This window comes from Blennius ocellaris, assembly GCF_963422515.1.
Source record: "Blennius ocellaris genome assembly, chromosome: 17".
Lineage (NCBI taxonomy): Eukaryota > Metazoa > Chordata > Actinopteri > Blenniiformes > Blenniidae > Blennius > Blennius ocellaris.
The window spans coordinates 12587422-12602871 of record NC_137666.1 but is presented as its reverse complement, the minus strand read 5'-3'; the positions used below and the strand labels follow the sequence as shown (position 1 = coordinate 12602871).

At 40.3% G+C, this 15450-nt stretch overlaps 1 protein-coding gene across 1 annotated transcript in view; it reads right to left on the bottom strand.

Moving 5' to 3' along the window:
- aqr (aquarius intron-binding spliceosomal factor) overlaps nucleotides 1-15186 on the bottom strand; it is a 50309-nt gene extending 35123 nt beyond the window's left edge. Inside the window, exons 1-17 of the mRNA XM_080513172.1 lie at nucleotides 15112-15186; nucleotides 14224-14328; nucleotides 13669-13725; nucleotides 13470-13510; nucleotides 13332-13367; nucleotides 13115-13235; nucleotides 12851-12991; nucleotides 12225-12293; nucleotides 11958-12058; nucleotides 11760-11836; nucleotides 10861-10925; nucleotides 7291-7407; nucleotides 7083-7196; nucleotides 6321-6424; nucleotides 3459-3561; nucleotides 1453-1573; nucleotides 541-682 (exon numbers count right to left, since the gene is read on the bottom strand). Coding sequence (XP_080369298.1) covers nucleotides 541-682; nucleotides 1453-1573; nucleotides 3459-3561; nucleotides 6321-6424; nucleotides 7083-7196; nucleotides 7291-7407; nucleotides 10861-10925; nucleotides 11760-11836; nucleotides 11958-12058; nucleotides 12225-12293; nucleotides 12851-12991; nucleotides 13115-13235; nucleotides 13332-13367; nucleotides 13470-13510; nucleotides 13669-13725; nucleotides 14224-14307 — 1493 coding nt within the window. The 5' untranslated portion in view covers nucleotides 14308-14328; nucleotides 15112-15186. The remainder of the gene's footprint in view (nucleotides 1-540; nucleotides 683-1452; nucleotides 1574-3458; nucleotides 3562-6320; nucleotides 6425-7082; nucleotides 7197-7290; nucleotides 7408-10860; nucleotides 10926-11759; nucleotides 11837-11957; nucleotides 12059-12224; nucleotides 12294-12850; nucleotides 12992-13114; nucleotides 13236-13331; nucleotides 13368-13469; nucleotides 13511-13668; nucleotides 13726-14223; nucleotides 14329-15111) is intronic.
- Nucleotides 15187-15450: the final 264 nt, after the last annotated feature.

The following is a 15450-nucleotide window of genomic DNA, read 5'->3' as shown; positions in this document are numbered from 1 at the left end:
AATGGGAGATATATATATATATATACACAAAAAAGATTTTCATTCATTTAAGTCAACATTGGTGATAGTGGAGATTTAAAGCACTTTGGGGCATCTCAGAATCCAAATTTTATGAAATCCTACTTGTACAATGTAGCATAAAATTAACAAACGACTGATAAAATCTCATCAGTGGGGGATTCTAAGCACAAAGTGAAGTATTGATTCAGATAGATGTCAGAATTGGAAACCAACATATCAAATCACAGCTTTTAGCACAGCCTTTAAAATGTGTGTGTGTGTGTGTGTGTGTGTGTGTGTGTGTGTGTGTGTGTGTGTGTGTGTGTGTGTGTGTGTGTGTGTGTGTGTGTGTGTGTGTGTGTGTGTGTGTGTGTGTGTGTGTGTGTGTGTGTGTGTGTGTGTGTGTGTGTGTGTGTGTGTGTGTGTGTGTGTGTGTGTGTGTGTGTGTGTGTGTGTGTGTGTTTGTTTTTAATGATGAATAAGAGCAGAATATAAGAAGTCAACTTGTCTTGGACACTATTACCACTAAGGACATCTCACCATGGTTTCATGCGCCAAATCACATCTTCTATGTCTTGTCTGATCTCGTAGGTGGACTCCAGACGAAACAAGTTGAAGTTTCTCAGCAGGTAGTCATGGAGGGTTAGAAACTGAAGGTTCAGCTTGGGGAGAGCCAGGCAGCCTAAACAAGAAGAAAAGCAGTGAAGCACATTCCGTCTGGAATAGAACTCAATTACACAATTCTGTAGTTTTAACAAAGTTTTAACAGAGGCTTTGCATGTCAGGCTTCAGTAACTTTTAAAGAAACGTGGCAAAAGCATTTCCCATTTCGAGAAATTTCTCGTTATTACTTGTGAAGTTGGTAATTTTTGCATATTTTAACAATCTTACAGAACTGACATGAAGTGGCGTTCATTTTTAGAACTTGAAAAAGAACAAAAGATGGAAAAAAAGTTATATCTATCAAGTACATTAAGGAGATGGAGATTTCAATGCCAAAGTACCATATAAAGTGCTTTAAGAAGGTTTAAGAGATAACATAAGGTGTTGTATCAGGTATGAACAGTGCAGAGGTAACAGAGCAATCAAGGCATGTTATAAAAGTACGCATCACTATAAACAACATGATTTCAAAGTGTAAACAATAGCAAAATGATTAAAAAAAAATGCAAAAAGAAGTAACTGGTGTGATTCCTAACTAAATTCCTTCATTCAAAATGAAGTCAAAAGTCAAAGGCTGAAACAAATTGAGCTGAATAGAAATAAATTATTAAATGGGCTTCCTGGCGTGTTTCTATCAGTTGTAGCTACCACATTTCAGTTACCATTGAAATAGCTTTCATTTTCTAAATGGTTGCTGACCTTGTATGTAGACATGAGCTCTGCTGCACATTAAGCTACAAGACACATCAGTAACACAATTACATGTGACAGTCTATATACAATGCGCACCTTCGCCTGAGTAGTACTCAGTTGGGACAATGTTCTCATCCCAGATGATCTTCTCTGTTGGATAAAGGGGCATCAGGTTAAGCTGCTCGATCTGAGAGATTCTTCGCTCGTGACGGGAGACCTGTGTGTGGAAAACAATGAAAGAGAGAGAAAATTGTGTTGACTATTCCAAAAGGACTGCATTTGTCTCGTCTTTCTGCATTTGTATTTGTTTGTGGAGTTACTAAAGTGGATCATATTGATCAAAACTTTATTCAGTCAATGATTTGCACGTCTTCCCTCAATACATCCATGAACCATCTCATTGGCTTTACTCTTCTCCACATTGTTTGATCCTACATAGTTTTCATCTCCCCTTCATGCAAGACAACATCTTAAGGCTCAAAGATGCTCGATGGTAAATACGCAGATGGCAGTCCTGTCATCTGTATTCATTGCAAGAGTAGTACCATTGGTGACCTGTGGAGGGCAGTCTTGTGCAGTACAGCACATGCACAACAAACAAAAGGAACCAAAAAAAGACAACAGAACATGGAAGATAGTAGAAAATGACGGTCCCTGTGCAAATGTGTACGTAAACCGAGGACATTACCTTGATGGGACATCAAGACAAAGAAGCTTCAGATGTCTTCAATAGCAAAGTTGAAAACAAGGCAAATAATAATCCACCCAGAAAATGGAAATACTAGTCCCGACACAAATACATATTTTAAAATTTTTAAATCTGTTTCATTGACCTTTGGGTTTGAAAAGTTCAACACGAAACCAACAACTTCCACTGCCCTGTACTAGACATCGTTCAACAACCATGACAATGTTTGAAATACACGTTGCGTAAAGGGAGTATATTTAGGCCTTTAGTCTCCCAACAAACTGTCCAATGTCAGCTGTACTTACCGTACATTAGCTGTACTAATGCACTCATATTAAAGCCTGTCCATTATACATAAATCACATTAAGTCTTTTTTTCCCCCCAATAAAAAAAGTGAACTACCCAAACATCAAAGCTGGTCTGAAGGCAAAAAAAAAATGATAGTTCCTCCTCCCTGAGCGTGTTTATCACTGTGTTCCATAACACGGATGATTGTTTTGCTACATGTGCCCTGCGGTGTGGTCTCGTTCTATTAAATCTACCCAATCAGAGATATTTGTTGTCTGGGGCAACCTCGGGCACACACAAATGAACCCCCCCCCTCCCCGACATAGTCTCCCGCAACAACTTAATCAGATAATTGCAAAACGGCTCTTCTCCATCGCTTCTCATGGATAATTATGAATAACTGCAGGACAGCCTTGAAACATCCACTCTGATGAAGAGGCTTGCAGTGCGTTGTGTGAGTGTGTATTGGGGGAGGCTGGAAGGGCAAGGGCCGAAAACAGATTCCTGAAGAGGTTTTCAAAAACAAAATCAGGAGCGTGAGAGGAAGGGCAACTGGAGAGAACAATCGAATTAACTCAAGCTTTTCAAGAGACACTACAAAAAAAAAAAGAAAGAAAGAAAGAAAAAAAAGAATAAATAAACAGCCCTCTTTCATCAGCATTGTCTTCAATTTACCATACAAATGGCCACATAAAGTCATAATTGGATAAGAAGGCAAATTCAAGAGGGACGGGGCAGTGATGAAGAGATGCTACACATTTTCCAAGGTCAAGGGCTTAAATTAATTACTTTCAAATGTGAAACACAAAACCTATTATGCCGTAACGCTGAGTGGCCAGTTAATGTTCTGGAAAATAACTATTCAACAACACCAATTATACATCTTTTACATTGTCAGTTGACAACCAATCAATGCCTGATGTATGGCTTTGTCAATTAAAAGGTGTGAGGTTTTGAAAAATGCATGAATTGCTTAGAGTATTGAATTTAGGGATGTATAAAAAAGATGGCGTAAGCCGAAAAAACTTGAAGAAAAAAAAACGCTTTTCAAATCAACATTTTTATAATTGAAGCATAAATTCTGGACTGGATTCTTAAACAGAAAGTAAAGCTAACAACATTTACCAGCAACTCAAGGAGAACCTCTTTCTCAATGGTGGTGTCCTGCCCTTCAGACAGCTCTGGCAGCAGACACAGATACGAGGCCACCTGGTGGAGCATGTTGGGACTGGATAAAAGAGAGTAACAAGTGGGTTAGTCAGCTTGAAAAAAGTGCATTTGCAGATTGCAGGTTGTAGCAAACACTCTCATCCAGAGCAGGGATGACAATCGCTGGGTAATAACTAATTGTTGTCTAAATACAATGGTTTAGTAATGCTAACAATGGAAGATGAAATCTGCAACAGGGACAATTTAATACAGATTACATGTCAAGACAGTGCATCAAGTTTGCACATTTTTGGATACTAACGACCGAGAGAGATTTTGTGTGTGAGAATTACACTGCTGTATCATTTTCTCTGTGCTTATTAGCACTGCGGCACAAGGCAATTGTGTTTGCTCTGACACTGCACTCCTGCTCCGTCAGCATGTGTGTTAAGGAGCCGGGATTGCCTGATGAGACAGGATTATGAAAATCAAAGCCCATCTCTGTCTCAGAAAGCTGAGACGTGGCTCTCTGCATACAGACCTGTTTAATCAGGCTGACACACAGTGACACAGGCGGGCTCGGGTGCACAGCGAAGGACAGGGCCCGGACAGGCTGTGACAGGCCTGGACAGCCACACGTGGCACTGACCAACTGGAACCGTGTCTGCGCATCCGTTCTTTTACTTTGATGCCACGCTTGGGCAGTGGGGTGGCAATTCTGCCAATGTTGCAGTTTGGTGGCCCAGCGGATGACCTGGCATTGGTTGTGTAGACGTTTCCTCCCTTAGCAACAAAATAACTGCAGCATAACAACTCACTCCTGAGTAATGGAGATGACTGGACCAGGTCACCACTGACAGCTGAGCCACGGACAGGGTGAGGTAGGGATGGAGATCTAACAGAAACTACAATAAGTTTACTCAGCCAGAAAGAGGCTGCTGTGACCTGAATTTTGGATGAACCTCCATTTCATTAAGGCCATTTGATGTATAATTTACTGGTCTGGTTAGCACTTTTGTTCATATCAAACCACCTGAGAAGATCCAAAGTTGTATTGATTCATCGTTCATCTGCTTCATCAAACTCAACGGTCAATCACAAAACAAACACGGAGAGACAAACATTCAAGACATTTTCAGCTACGGTAAATTTAGAGTCAACAATGTTTGATTTTAGCCTGGGAGGAAACAGGGAAAACATACCAACCATACACAGACAAGCCCCCAAAGCTCAGAACAGATTTTAAGCCCGGGTACTTTGGCACAGTGAGGTGAGAGTGCTAACCAACACACCATTGTGAGCACCCTTGTTTTATAAACAGACTTTCTCATCAACAAAATCAAAACAAAACGCATACAAAATCTTCTCTATGGCGCCTCATTATGCAGACTTTAAGCTTGCAGAGCCTTTTAACCGTTTTCCGTTTCTTTCCCCAAGTTTGCCCGATATTCCAGCTTAAAATTGTAAGTTCATTGAAAAGCGGAATGAAAAATCTGTACACATCCTTCCAGATGACAAGGACTACAGGGGGAAAAAAAAGCTCCATCACACCAATTACACCAATTATTTTTACATTTCCTGTAGTGTTGAATGACTCGTCATGTTTCGCTTGTAATTCACAGCGATGCTTTTGATCACGCACTCATTTTATGCCCTCAAATGACACGCGGCATGTTTTGCAGAAGTGAAAGATGAGTCGGTGTACATGTGAGTGAATGAGTGTGTATAAGTGAGGGCAGGCTGTGCAATAATGCTGCGTTTGTGTGTTTGGGGGACTTAGCGGATAAATTCAGAGCCGCGGGTGACTGGGAGCTTAGCCGACGGGTAGCACTGCTGGAATAAACTGGCATTAGTGCGAGTTTGTTTGGATGAAAAGTGCCTCGTTAAATCTGATCGGCATATTTGGAGTCACCCAGGAGCTCTTTGGTGACAGTTGTGGAACAGGCAACAATAAAGTTCCTGCTATATTCAAAAAGCTAATTCTGGGGAAAGGAGCAGAGCTTCGAGAAATACATGAAACGGTTCAGCTAATTCTTTACCTGATTCAGCTCAGCTTGGCTCATCAACCACTTCCTGACTCAAAGAAACTTACTGTGGGGTTTAAGCATCTATAATCCACCACAGAAGTCAAAAAAAATATGGATGTGAAAACATGGACAGCGGAGAGGAAGTCTGAGTTTTCGAAACTGAGCGGCACAATCGCGACAAACGACGCTCGTCCAAGTACAAACAATTGAGCAATCAGCCAGTCCAGGTGGTAATTTTAACAGGTCATTATGATATCAGATGCCAGGAAAGGTTAGACCTTGAAGTAATTACAAATTAGCAAAGAATCAATGCGCTCTTCCTCCGAGCCACTCGTGCGCACGTTAAAACACACATACGCGGACAAGCCAGTTCATCAAAGTGAGGGCGCTTTTTGGCTCTTTGGCAAGCTAATATGATCTGACAAACACAGCTGCTCAAAGAGTTTATTCTCAAGCCAGTGCAAATCGATTAAATTAATGAGGCGTGCCTCTTTCTGGCTGCTACCAGCTGCCTGTTCGAGGCTTCACTAGCAGCCGTTTAGCAGGGAAATAAGGCAGCAGCGGAGGTGCTGCTGCACTGCAACACCAGAACAAGACAACTCTGCATGTTTGTCTATTTTAACAGCAATTAGTTTTTTCTTTTTTTAAAGGAAAAATGATTCAAGATGGTCTATAGCACTTTTTATTAGACCTTTATATTGTAGGATGGAGCTTCTAAGCATCAGAAACATGAGGCAGATTTGTTAAAAATGAAGCTAAATATGCAGAACAAATTAATTAGTAGTCATTTAGGTATGTAATTTATATTTACCTGAGATGTCCAAATTGTTTGTTCAAGGATTCTCGAGTGTCTACTGATGCCACATTGGACAAAGCAAAGTCATGCAGCTCTGGAAAGTGAGCGAAGGCGGCCCTCTGCAAGACAAGAGAAGAGCAAAACAAACCATCACTGTGAAAATATCAAAACTGTCAAGCATTAAACATGTTCAACTGCCTGAAAGACTTCCTTTTGTACATTACAACTGAAAATGTGACCCAGTTCTGTAGCTGCAAAAGAGTCAAATGTAGTATATTTGCAGACAAAAACATATCTTTGGACACCAGAAGTACATGGAAACAGAAGACGTTATGTGTTACCCTTTTATAGGTATACATTTTTTTTTTTTTTTACAACACAAGTTACAGATCAATATAGATGGCAAAGTCCTGTGTGTGTTGTGTTGCGTTTTATTAACTTCAAAAAAAAAAGTAAAAACAAAAACTTCACAAATCTGCAGATATGGTGTTGGCATTTTAAATCACTATTTGTGTAAAGATTCCTCTGGGAGATGAGATTTTTTTAGATAAGATAACTGAGGATTGTGCCAAAGCCAATTCTGGTCAAATGAGTGCCATCATGTTGCCGAGCAACCATGTCCCAAATGTTCATGTTCTGCAGGTGAATTTACCCGCGAAACACTTTGAAAGAAATGTGCCAATTGAATAGCTGGTAGCAAGGAATGTTTGGGGGTAAAATTTGGTTAAAAAATAAATCAATTCAAAAAACAGATCTTTTTCACTCCTGTACATTTACCTGCAGTGAGGTGATTTTATCATAGTGCAGGTTGGTCATCTCTTTCTGAGTCAAGGCATTTCCTGTCTGGTCATTGATCTCAAAACCAGTGTAGAACTTCAGCATGTCCAGCAACTGCAAACGTGAGATGACATTTACAAATTAAACACATACAAATTACAGAATATGCCATTGTTTGTTTTGCACGTGCACATCTTATGTTTTGTACCTGACAGAAGAGGTGCCCCTCCACCTCTCTCTGCTTCAGGCTGGACAGGTTACAGCTGACCATCAGATGGGAGTCGTCCAGCACCGTGTTGAACCAGCGTCTGGTCGGCAGCAGAGCCTAGACACACAGGACACCATGTTAGCAGTACTGTGCTGCATGCTTATGTTAAAAATGACCCTGTTCAGCCATTACGTTCACGATTCACGCAATTCTCAGAGGTGCTCCATTAACATCAGGGAAGCTGTAAAATCTGCATCTGGAAAAGGAACGAGCTGGTTGGTTCACTTTCCCACCGCACTTTTGAAAGCTGCGACGAGGTCATGCAAGTTACAACAACTGCGAGTCTGGGGCACTCTTTCCCAATGAAACAATGACGAGGAAATTAAAAAGCATAAGGAAGAAGTGGAGCCGACTCATTGATTGGCCAGGACAGAAAATGGAAATCCATCCATTCGGCCTGCTTCAGACGCCCCCAAAAAACACACAAGCGACAAACAATGGAGCGATGTAAAAACAACTTTGATCTTGTCGGTGGCCAAAACCAACTGTTATAAATAGTCATAAGATAAATAGTCACCTTGCCATTACTCTACGTCTGCCCACACAATGTTTTCCAAACTATTTCTTTGATTTTCTCAGCTTCCTCCGGCTATCACTCTTGGCTTTTTTTCTTACTCAAAATAGACCACGAGCTCTACATCACTCTCTTCAGTGTATTTCCTGTATTTGTTCTGCTGGATAGGGTGCTGGCATTTCCGACTGCAAATAAGGTCATTTATACATGTACCAAGGTCCAGTTTTCTGCTCGACCAGAGTTCCCTGGTTTCTATAGTCGAGCACTGATGAGGATGAGGTTTCCCACCTACACAAATGTTATGGACTATCTCAGGAAGTGAACTCTGATTCACTTGGTGTGAAAGTGCCCTTATTAGTTGAGGAAAGAAAGGCTCTTGATCCCTGACAAAAACAGGTATTGGGAGAGCTGAAACTTCTCAGAGGTCACCAAAAAAACCAACTGAAACCAGCACTTTACTCCCTAGCATCTGTATATGTCATTATCCATATGTATCCTTTTCCTGTCTTGTGGTTGTTTTGAAACATGGCATAAGGCAAACTGACAGCAAGGCGCTGCCTCTACAGTTATTATTTGATTTCTTGCTGTTTGGCGCACGTTAACATAGAATGAAGGCAAGAACAGAAGAAAACTGTCAAAGTGAAATAACAGGGCACCCTTAGTGGGAATATAACAATAGAAATTCGGAACACGCTGATGAACAGGCAGTCTGAACGAGCGGGTGAGCGATGCCTACAGATCCACACTATAAGAACTAAAAAAACAGCTTTGTGAAACCGAATATGAAATGGATTACCGAAATGCAAAACACAAACAAAACGAACTATCTATTATTTTCTTCATTGAAAACGGTTCTTCAAAGGCAGCAGGTGCAGCAAGTGATACCTAAACACCGGGAGAATAGATACCGTTATATCCTGCTGCCATCTTTGATCTCAACTCAGCCCTGACAGGCAGCATAAAACAGGCATGATAACAGGGATCCTTTTCTCTGCATTAATTTCCAGGTCGTCATCAGAGAGGGGAAGTATGGATTTCATGCAACTGAGGCTTTGTAAAAGGATAGCGCTGAAGGACAGGAGATGTCTCTTGGGACTGTCAGCTGGCCGGCCACTCGCCGCTGCCAGGAACAGCAAGGCCGGCCAGCTGAAATCTATTGAACTCCTTTGCTAGTAACAGGAGATCTGCTCCGGCGGCAGGAATAACAACTCCATGTGAAACTGGGTCTGAAGGCTCGCGCCGTCATTAGGGGGATGAGCTCGATGAAAGACGACCTCAAGCTTTGGCGTTGCTTAATCGTTTCTTTTTAAACAAACCAACGTATTGACGGTTCATAAAAGCTCGTAATGTTTACAAGTCGGTTCTTCACCCGTAAAGCCAGAGTGCATCATGAATCCCAATGCAGAACATAAATCCACTGCAGGAAAGCTGCGCCCTCGAAGACGTGTTCTCGAGATTCAACCACAGATAGAAAACAGACCATATGAGGCAACATTTAATCACATTTTCATGCAAATTCTCTATACTGCTTTATCTATTGCAGAATGGCTGACTATTGGCAAAGGCTGCATACACCCACGCAGACAGAAAGACAAGCTTTTTAACTGTGGGAGGGGAAAATAAAGTAGCCAGAGAAAATCCCACACATGCACAGGGAGAACATGTGAACCAACTGCACCACTGTGTTCCTCGGGTAGATCTTTAGAAGGGTGTTTTGTTAATAACTGTACAAAGAAGTAATGTCAATGGCCCACCATTTGTATAAATGCGGAGGATTTTGTTAATTTCTTGGTCTATGATGTGCCAAAAATGCTGGATTTTCCAACAGGACCAAAAGCAGTGAGTGAGCGTGCCGATTTCTGACTTACACTGTCATTACTTCTTGGTATTGTTTCTAATACTTTTATCACTGGCAGATATAATAGGGTACTCTACAAGGTGTTAACTTTTTGTGCCACAAAGTGTATTCTTTTAAACTGAATCATAGACAAAGCCTTTTGCATATAATTGTGTGCATGTTGACTCTGCTTCTTTAACCTTAAAACAATTTACAAATGGATCGAACTTGAGTACTTTTGAGAGCTTACTCGTGTTTTAGTAGAATTTAAAACTTGTCCTTGAATTTACTGTATCAAATTTATTTTACTATTAACGTAAACTGGATGTTTGTCTTTTTGAAACAAATGGTTATTTTGAATGTTTGTGTGAAACAAGTGCGCAATAACGATACGATTTCAAAGATCTACAATCACTTTATTAGATGATGTTCATGTCTTTATGCATTTGGATCTTTATGCCTAATTTACACCAGCTGTGACTGGGTGGTATTTCTGTTTCTTCATCATATTTCTTTCATACGTGAACAATAAATTTAGGATATATTGTATATCCAAAGAAATTAAGGTGAATAATACTAATGACAGTGTTTCAAAATGGCTTTTAAAAACATTCAATGTGTTGCGTATTTCATGGGTAAGATCCACATTTCAACCTTCAGATCAAACTCTTCCAACTAAGTTCAAAGTCATTAACAATAATAGAAACCTGTTTTACAAGCTGTTTTGTCAAACACTCGTTATCCCTCAAGGAAAATTAATGTCAACTTCTTACCAATATGTCAAACTGCCACTGCACATTAAACTTCAGAGCACATGCCAAAAGTCATCAGGGTGAATATAACCTCTCCCATACACAAAGTCTGCTTGTCTCAAATAGTGCAGAGAGTTGCAGACAGCAGTGACAGGCAAACTGAGGGGAGCGGTGACTAGACATTTATTCTGTCTGTTGAACTGAGTTGTTCCAAATGTGAAGGACAAAAGGAAAATTAGCTCAGCGGAAATTCAGGTCTAAATCGCTCCCTTCATGAAGGCACCATTAATAATCATGATACTGCAGACTTTATAGTGGATATCATGACAGCAGATATGGATCTAAGTCAAATGCAAAAGGCTACAATATTTACTGAGTCGTCTTTGTGAGAGGAGGAAGCGTCTTACCTCGAGATCAATCATGAGTTCAATGAATCTCTCACAGTAATGCACTTTGTCCATAGACACAGGTCCTGTGGAAAATGAATGGAGGCATCATAAAGTGATCGTTTCACTTTGAATCAATATATGGATGTTATCAGTGGAAAACACAATCTGGTGAACATACAAGGTCAAAGAGAGACCGGATGTGGTGGATGAAGTGGTGTGAAGGAGGAGTCGTTTTCACCAAGGACATGAGGACAGCAAACGCGTGTGGACAACACTGAGGTGACATGCTGAGTGCGTGAGCGTCACTATGAGATGCTGCATGGCCGGCACAGCAGCACGCTGGGACCTCAGCCCTCATTAAGCATGCTGGTGTGTGGAAGTGTGGGTGCTTAAAGTTGAGGCATGCAGCAAGCATCAGAGTGATGCGGCTCCTGCTGTGTTTGAGATTGTAATCTAATCTGTCAGGTTTGAATTCTATCTAAACACACAAATACACATTCTGTTTTTAGCATTCAGGTGGGGGGCCTGTATGTCGGCCTGGATTACGGCATAGGATTCAGTGCCAGTGGCTGCACGGCAGCTGGAGCACATGCTCCTTCGGCAGCTGCACAAATCGGAAAGTATAAGGAGGAAGCGGTGCAACTGGAGCAGTGAGGAGAAAGGGATTGTTTGCATTTCATACGGGCAGAATCTGACACTCTCCCAGCTCTTGAAGAGGCTCAGGCAAGTTTCAGAGTCACACAGAAACAAAAAACTGTACAAAGTAACTGAATGAACACCAAACGTGCACTTTTTCTGAATAAGAATATAACCAAAATATAACAATCATTCCTTGTTCATGGCACTGTCTATTAAGATGGTCTTGTGGAAGAGAGCACGATATCCTGAGGCCAATCAGAGGGCTTTCTTGTTTTTACCTGTCGGCGGGATTGACGTGAGCACTCCGAAAAACTTTTTAATGAGAGATGAGAGGAAGGTCCTCTCCTTGACTGCCCTGAGGAAGACACAAAGAAAGTAAATCAGACAAAGTCATGAAACTCAAGGAATAAAGAAAGAAACATATTTCAATGCCTGTGTATATCTTCTCAACAAGCAAGTGAAGGAAAGATTCTTACTGTTGTGCTGCCTCTGCATCCATCTTATCAAACTTCTTCTTGATTAGATTCCAGAACTTCTGCAGCTTTGGAACCTTCTTTAGCTCGTGCTGGAGTCTGGACTGTGAAAATGACAAAAACTAATCAGGACCCACCTCAGTTGAAAAAAATAATTAGTGTGACAGCAAGGGACTAATTCTTTCCTGTGAAATCATCAAACAACATCATTACTTGGTGTGCCGCCAAACAGCACACAAACATAATTAGGTTAATATTTTGATATCTTACTGGTAAGAGGCACGTCCACATCGGCAGAGAGATGAGCTGCTGCACCTGCTCTCTGATCAAATCTACCTCCTAGGGGAGGAAACACAAAGAGAGAGAGGGAGCTGTCAAAAAACACTGTGCACGACAGATTTTTATTACTTCGGCTTCTTATAAAAGTCTCCAACTAAAATATTTAGAGGCCTTTATGGGATACAATCAAAGGGCAGAGGGCCATCACAGCAGATTTCAAAGCGAGACATCTGCAGTGCTTCCCTGTGGTTCAATGCAGCTCTGAAAGTGAAGAGGCAGAGCAAGGCAATATTGACCTGCCTTGTGTACTATTGCCACCTAGTGGACATTACAGGCTATTGTCTTAAACTATCAAACACGTGTGACAATGCATTTTTTGGGGCATTGCTCCGCTTGTTCTAGATTTTGTCATGTTACTGCATTGAAGTCAAGTTCAAAGAAACTTCACTCCACTCCATCCTGCCTGTACTGTGTGTTGCTTCAAATGGTTGACCCCCATGTATCTGAACTCATCCACCTCCACTATAGACGTCCTTCTTTGTTCTGTTTGTTACACTATAGCAAAGACATCGACAGTTTGTTAGTGACGTTACTAAATATGGTGCCATGATACATACCAGACTGTTAAAGCAGTGGTCCAGGAAGACCAGGAGAACAGTTTGTTCCTTCAGAGTGAGGACAGCTTCCTCACCTGCCAGCAACGTTTCCATTACACATTTAAAGAAGAATGGGAAATGAGTGGGTTCCTTCTTGAACACCTGGCAGTTGTAAAGCAGATGAGAGCAGTGTTTAAATAAATCACATGAACATAATATTCTGCAGTCAGCTTATTATAATTAGGATAAAGCGAAAAGAGAACAATGGATATTTTTCTTCTGTACCTCCCAAGCTGGAACATTTTCTCTGAACTTCTCATTGACGATACAACAGATGGACATGAGAAAGGCATTGCTGGACACTTTCGGAGTGTAGTTCACCCACAGGTAGTTTTCCAGGTATTGGCTAAAAGACAACAAGAAGATTCAATAAATTCACTATTTTATTGAGTGTTGCCACTTTTCTTAAGTTGAGAAAATAAGAGGTGCTGAAATGTTTCACCTGAATTCAAGAAGCATAATTTTTCTGATGGCAAATCTGAAAAATACAATATGGACAGAAGACGAAAATAAATCAAACGAATACAACTTTGCTAGATTAGAAAAGACATGTCAAGAAAAATGGAACAAATGAACTTACTTGGACTGAAGAATCTCTTTGTCATAAATATCCTCCATCACCTTGGAGATAAAAAAAACCAAAACAAACCTTTTCATCACATTAAATAAATGAAAACCACATTGTTAATACATTAAGAACACTGATTATTTCTTTGTGGCAATCACGTTGTTAAACTAAGAATCATAAACAAACACATATCAAAGAGTATAAAACTCACCTTGGGATCAAATGGTAGCTTATTCTTTGCATGTGGAGCCCAGTATTTGTTTGCCAACTAAATGCAAGATGAACATAGAAAAAAGATATAAACATAAATAAATACAAGTTGGTGAATGGGTGGAATGTTTAAAACGTCCTTTTCTAGTTTAGAATATATCAGGCATAATTAATTTTTGAGCAGGTCCTCATGAGGAAACTAAAAGTAGATTCAAACATGATTACAAAGGAAAGTCTGCTTTTCAAATGGATCTGAGATAATGACTATTAAACGAAACCAGCACTTTAAAAACATAATCAATGAACTAAATTATCTCCAGAACTACATATACAAGAGGATCAACATGCATACATGCAAATGAAGCTAAACAACCCCGCATGAACCAAAGATGTAGTAAGATTGATATAGACAACCTCTCTGTTTTAGATCGACTTAATCCCAGGGTGATTGCATGTATTCTATAAAAGTTTACCCGATTAAAATATATCGGTGATTTATGGCATTACGACAGTAAAGAAAACGCATACAGCACAGTCGTTGAACCCGCAATTATACCTGCGTGACATATTCTGCGTTTATCTGTGAAACAGACAGCGCTGCAGCCTTCTTAGCCGGGGTCTCCTTCTCTGTGGAGGCCATCTCAACAAACTTCAGTGACACCTGCGATAAATACAGAATAAGCAATGAGGGCAGGGTAAATGTATTTCTATAGCGTCATTCAGACACAAGGCAATTCAGAGGAAACGTATCAAAACAAGGCGGCTTAGTAAGGCATAAAAAGAGAATACATAAGTTAAAAGCTTTATTAAGATACAAGTACATTCTATTGCTTAATGGCGATCCTGAGCAAATACTGATGTATTAATAGCCGATTTAAAAAGAAGTGAGCGTGTCAGCAGTTCTCAGGAGTTCCACGAGTATAAAAGCTGCTTCACCTTGTTTGCTTCCGACTATGAAACACTTCGTAAACCTTTTCCTGAGAACCTCGGGGGTCTGGAAGTTCCATATCCAACAAATAAATCTGAGATTAATTTAGACTCAAGACCATTCGAAGCTTTGTAGATCAGGAGTGAGATTTTGAAGTCGTTCCTGTGACACAGGAAAACGTAACTCAAACTGTTTTAATAAATGGGGAGATTAATAACATGTGTGGTGAACCAATGAGGCAAGTATAACACTGAAAACGTTGTCCAGCTCGGTTTAAAATGTAGTGTTCATTGATAAGACTGACGCTCAATTATATTGTAATAATGTAATTACGCTAAATAGATCTTATGAACATCCTATCCGTGCAACATGTTCATAACGCAGCTAATGAGCTATGCTAACTGCTAGCACTGTGATGCAGCTCTGTATAACAAATGTTTCTCAATATATAATATTGTTGCAGGCGGTCCCATGACATGCTGTCGCGAAAGTAAGTGTTGAGTAAAAGTCACTAACCTTAGTCTTTATTTAACATCAGTGAGAAAAGTTGTTGAAAGAATCGCCAGCATGTAGCAACCACAACGCGCCGAGTGCGACGGGCTTCCTGAATGGGTACGTCCCACAATATCGTCCCCGGAAACAATCGCACATCTCGTCAACCGTTCCGGTTTCTGTCAAATAAAAAACAAAAAAAATTAAATTAATGGATTAGGTTAGAATGAATTCATTTCTTTATTTCGAGTGATACTTTGAAACAAGTTACTTAACGAGTAGGTTGAAGTTGAATTTAAATATCCCCATAAATGAGCACATTTACCTATATTCTAACAAATATTTATTAACGTTCGATTAAAT